The sequence below is a fragment of the Pieris brassicae genome, chromosome 8 (assembly GCF_905147105.1).
Source record: "Pieris brassicae chromosome 8, ilPieBrab1.1, whole genome shotgun sequence".
Lineage (NCBI taxonomy): Eukaryota > Metazoa > Arthropoda > Insecta > Lepidoptera > Pieridae > Pieris > Pieris brassicae.
The window spans coordinates 387,801-392,393 of NC_059672.1; the positions used below are offsets into that span (position 1 = coordinate 387,801).

At 32.2% G+C, this 4,593-nt stretch overlaps 2 protein-coding genes across 2 annotated transcripts; both read right to left on the bottom strand.

Moving 5' to 3' along the window:
• Positions 1 to 399: 399 nt before the first annotated feature.
• LOC123713231 (calexcitin-2-like) lies at positions 400 to 1,045 on the bottom strand. The gene has a single exon (XM_045666811.1). The coding sequence runs from the start codon at positions 1,007 to 1,009 to the stop codon at positions 458 to 460; it is 552 nt and encodes a 183-aa protein (XP_045522767.1). The 5' UTR covers positions 1,010 to 1,045; the 3' UTR covers positions 400 to 457.
• Positions 1,046 to 2,980: 1,935 nt separating this feature from the next.
• Positions 2,981 to 3,684, bottom strand: LOC123713100 (sarcoplasmic calcium-binding proteins I, III, and IV-like). Its single transcript, XM_045666601.1, has one exon. It carries the CDS (start codon positions 3,641 to 3,643, stop codon positions 3,092 to 3,094), a length of 552 nt encoding a protein of 183 aa, XP_045522557.1. The 5' UTR covers positions 3,644 to 3,684; the 3' UTR covers positions 2,981 to 3,091.
• Between the last annotated feature and the right edge of the window lie 909 nt (positions 3,685 to 4,593).

The window sequence follows — 4,593 nt, forward strand, 5'->3', positions numbered from 1 at the left end:
TTCTTTATCTTCGGCACTCCACACTTCTATCCAGTTCCTTTTATTTATTCTATCCTCTATTTTTCTAATCATTTTTCCGTTTGCATCTTCCTTTAAGTCCTTTATGGTGAGCATAAACTTTTGTGACGCCTCGAAATCTTTCTCTTCAACAGTTAAACATGACATTATAAAAAATATTTGAGTTTAATTTGTTACACTTCCTTAACTTAGCAGAACAAATGCTCTTCTCATTTACTCTTTATTTCCGTGGAGATAAATACGTGGAGATAACTCGTGTCAAATAAAAGTGAATACAAGATAAAATTATCCAATATCAGGAAGGGATAAACATAATCTTGTATTGTCTTAAAAAAACCTTCAATTTTCCATAAAGAAATGTACAACAAATAATACCACATGTAAGTATATAAAAAATATATTTATATAATAATTTAAGCGAAATATTGTATTCTAATGTTTATTCGTTAAGAAATTTGATTGTACCAAAGATGTAGTTCCCGGGTGCATCGGCATCATCAGACAGGAAGAATTCTTTAAAAAGCTTTGAAAAGTCTTCCCAGTTTAGACTGCTCTTGTCCCCCGCCATCTTCTTGAAAGCGTCGGCAGCGTCTTCTGTCGGTCCGCCGAAGATTCCGTGTACCTTGACAAACTCCTCTTCGTCAATAGCACCATCACCAGTCTTGTCCTGGATGTGGAAGCAGACTTTGCAGAACAGGTTGTTCCATTCAGGTAAGGTATCTGTGCCTTGGAGGTTCCACATCTTGATCCACTCATCGGTGGACACTTTTCCATCACTGTCAACATCAGCTGCCTTAAATCCATCCCATATCTGGTTCATGATGTCCTTGGCGACGTTGAAAATAACATCCGTTTCCTTCCATCCTTGAAGCCTTACTAGCTTCTCCAAGGATTTCTCAAAGTCTTTTTTCTCGACGGCGCCGCTTTCGTCGGCGTCGAAGAATTTTTTGAAGGCAAACAGCAACTTTTTCTTTCTCACGTCGGACACCATTTTGATTGAATTAATTTAATGTAATTAATAAATAAGATTTTGGGTTTAACACCCTATTTATATGATTAATTATCTCTTGATAAAATATTACGGGCATAGCGGATGGTGTTATCAAAAATGTATAAAATAGATAATACACAAATAACAAAAATAAAATTTGTGCAATTTATATTTCACACATTCATAAATTCTTAATTATTAGATAAAAGAATTTGTCTAATAATCTCAAATATTATATATATACCACATAACAATTAATTAAAGATTTAAAACACAGATATCCGAATTACTCTTCATTAATATAATACTGACAAAAAATTATAGTAATCATGCCAACTGATTATTTTTGCTTCGAGGTATTAAGATAACTGCAATCATTGTTTAAAACTATTATTCATTCAAAAGTATTTTAATTATCTCGGGTTATTTTTTACAAAATTGTTTACTTCGTGGTTCAAAGACTCCAAGATTATTCAACGATCATATGAAAGAAGAACTGTGGGATTAGTTATATAAATCGTTATTTTGTTGGCAATTTTTTATAATAAGTTGATTATTAAAGGCCGGCAACGCATTTGCGAGCCTTCAATGAAAATGTCCATGGGCGATAGAATCGCATAACGTATGGTAAGCCTTCTGTCCGTTAAAAATAGACAATCCAGTTTCCAGACACATATTCTTTTAGTACTTGAGAGTTGTGTAATTCTCTATTGTTGACCTTGTAGGTCAACCATTAGTGAAACTACATTTAAAAGAATAGGAAAAAAATAATCATTTTAAGATTAATAATAAACCTATTGTAAAACGTATAACGTATAACTTTCATCGCTTTGTAACTTTTTCTAAATAAAATATTAATACAATTATTGTAAGAGTAAATCAAAAAGTCTTTGTGTGGATTTATCAATTCGAATAATTTAATTATATTTCTCTTCGCTAGGTCGTTTGTAGCAAATATGTTTTTAATTGAGCATTCTAATGCAATGCGACTACAAAAGCTATCAACTACCGAAGATAAAATAAAAACATCACACGTATGTAGTATACTTCATTTTATAGTTAGACTAAGCCCTATACATTAAACCGTAGCTTGGGTATAGTAAGTTGACAGATAGAACGCATCTGTCATGCTCCTCCACACACCCACTACCGACTAGATCAAGCAAGAAAAATGGATATGGTAGATAAACAATATCTTAGTATTTTTTATTTATGTGGTAGAAATTCTAATATTTGAACTTTTGTATGAAGTTGAAATATTAGAACTATTTAAAAAGTAAATAAATCAGTTTGTTGGCTTAAATTTAACAGAATATATATCAATGGTCTGAAATATATAATAATTTTATTATTGTAAAATAAATTTATAAACTGACTTGTAAATTAACTTAATTTACACTGTAAATTAGCTAATTCCCGGAACTCTTTTGCATGAAGTAAAACTATATTCGTTGCTTTTTCATATTTGTTTAGAGATTGTAAAATATTTTTAATGTATATCGTAAATATACATGTTTGTTATTTAAATGTAAAAATATTTATATTTCTTGATTGTTACATAATTATTTTAATGGTTTCATCAACTAAGGGAGCACCGCGTCCATACGACCGCGTCGTCGTATACGGTTGGCTAATGCGATAAAGAGAGATCTAATGGCGACAGAGCTGAACCCGGGAGAACGCCACTCATTTGCCAAATTGTCCCGGATTATAGAATTTTTTATCGCCCATTGCACTTACTTGATGCGGTTTATAGCTTCGTTTGACTACGAGTTTATTGTGTCCTCTGGACAACATTTTTCCATAATTACTTTGCCACAGCTGCCACTAAATTCTCATTGAGGAATTGATGTGTTCACGATACCTATTTACTTGAATGTGGTCGTACAATAGTCAAATTTTAAAATTAAAAATAGACTACACCCTAACATTGTTTGTTTTGAGGAAGCTGCTATGAAAATGAAACTTCAATTTTATTATTATCTATATTTTAATCAGATACAAGCAATACAAAACAGATCAATCGAGAAAGACTGACGAAAAACTTACGTGTATATTTGACACTTTAATTTCATTTAACATCTAAAAGCTGGTTTTTCCAAAGATGAAGTTTCCTGCTGCATTAGCGTCTTCCGAGGTGAAGTATGCCTTCCATAGGTCTTGGAATTCAGACCAGGATACATTTGCTTTGCCCTGTGACATTTTTCTGAAGGCAGCGAGGGCGTCATCTTTGTTTAGACCAAAGGACGCGTAAACTGATGAGAACTCTTCGCCGTCAATTGCTCCATCACCACTCGCGTCTTCCAGGTTGAAGATAAATTTACAGTAAAGGTTTTGCCACTCAAAAGATCCTGACGGATTCTTGGCGTACTCATCCCACATCGAGACCCATTCATCTACTGATATTTCTCCATCTTTGTCACTGTCAGCCCTTCCTTGTAGGGCGTCCCATATCTTCATCAATGAACTCTGAGTTTCCTTGTATTTAGCGTCACCGGGTGCCCAACCACGCAACTTAGAAATATTTTCAACTGCTAGTTCAAAGTCTTTCTTGTCAATGGATCCACTTCCATTCCTGTCAAAGAAGGATGTGAAGACATGGAGCAGCTTCTTCTTTCTGAAGTCGGAAACCATTTTGACTGTTGTGTTATCTTGATTTTGTAATTAAGTGGTCCAGGATGTGAGATGAAGGCTTTTATATGCCGAATTATTCCGCAAGATAATTCTTATCAAGATGCAAGCCTTGTGTGACGTAAACATCTCTTATCATTTTGATATCTACCTGCAATGCAGTAAATAATGATTCACTTGAGACTAAGATATAATAGATGAATTAAATAAATTATTCTAGAACGAATTCGTTCATTAATACATCTATATAGTAATTTCTATTTTGCTAGACAATTAATTTTAGGCAGTTGTAAGATCATAGGACGCTATTAAACTTAAACAAAGACGTATAAAATGTATATGTTGAAAGATATTAGACACTGTATACGGATCACATCACATCATAATATAATATAGATCAATTATAGATAAACATATAAATTTATTTATATTCTGTGACAAAGTGCTCTATGTTCAGTTTCGCTTTATTTACTCTTTATCAAAATTGCATTAGCTGTGATAATAGTGACAGACAGTGTGCTAAACCTTGTTTTAAACATTTGATAAACCTCGTTGTATTCAGACAATTGATAATGAGCTAAAAACTGTTTTTTATGTAAATCTATTTTTAAGATTCAAATTACTGGCATTACGATAACTGAAATATATATCGATACCAATAATATAAATAAAAACATAACAACTTTTCCAAAAAATTAAAAATGTCTCATAATTCTAAAATCTCTCTCTAAGGAAAAAACCTTTTCATACCAAAAGTCGTTGCTATTTATAAATAAGTTACACATCATGTGTTTATGATTTTGTTGCGTTTAAAAATATCGTAGCAAGAGTCATTGGCTAGACTTTTTTTAAAGCAGTCACACAAAAAAATGCGAATTTCGCGTTTATTTTTCTTTTCATAAAATATATTTTTCATCACTCATATCAAAATAAAAATATGTTTGGGATTATTT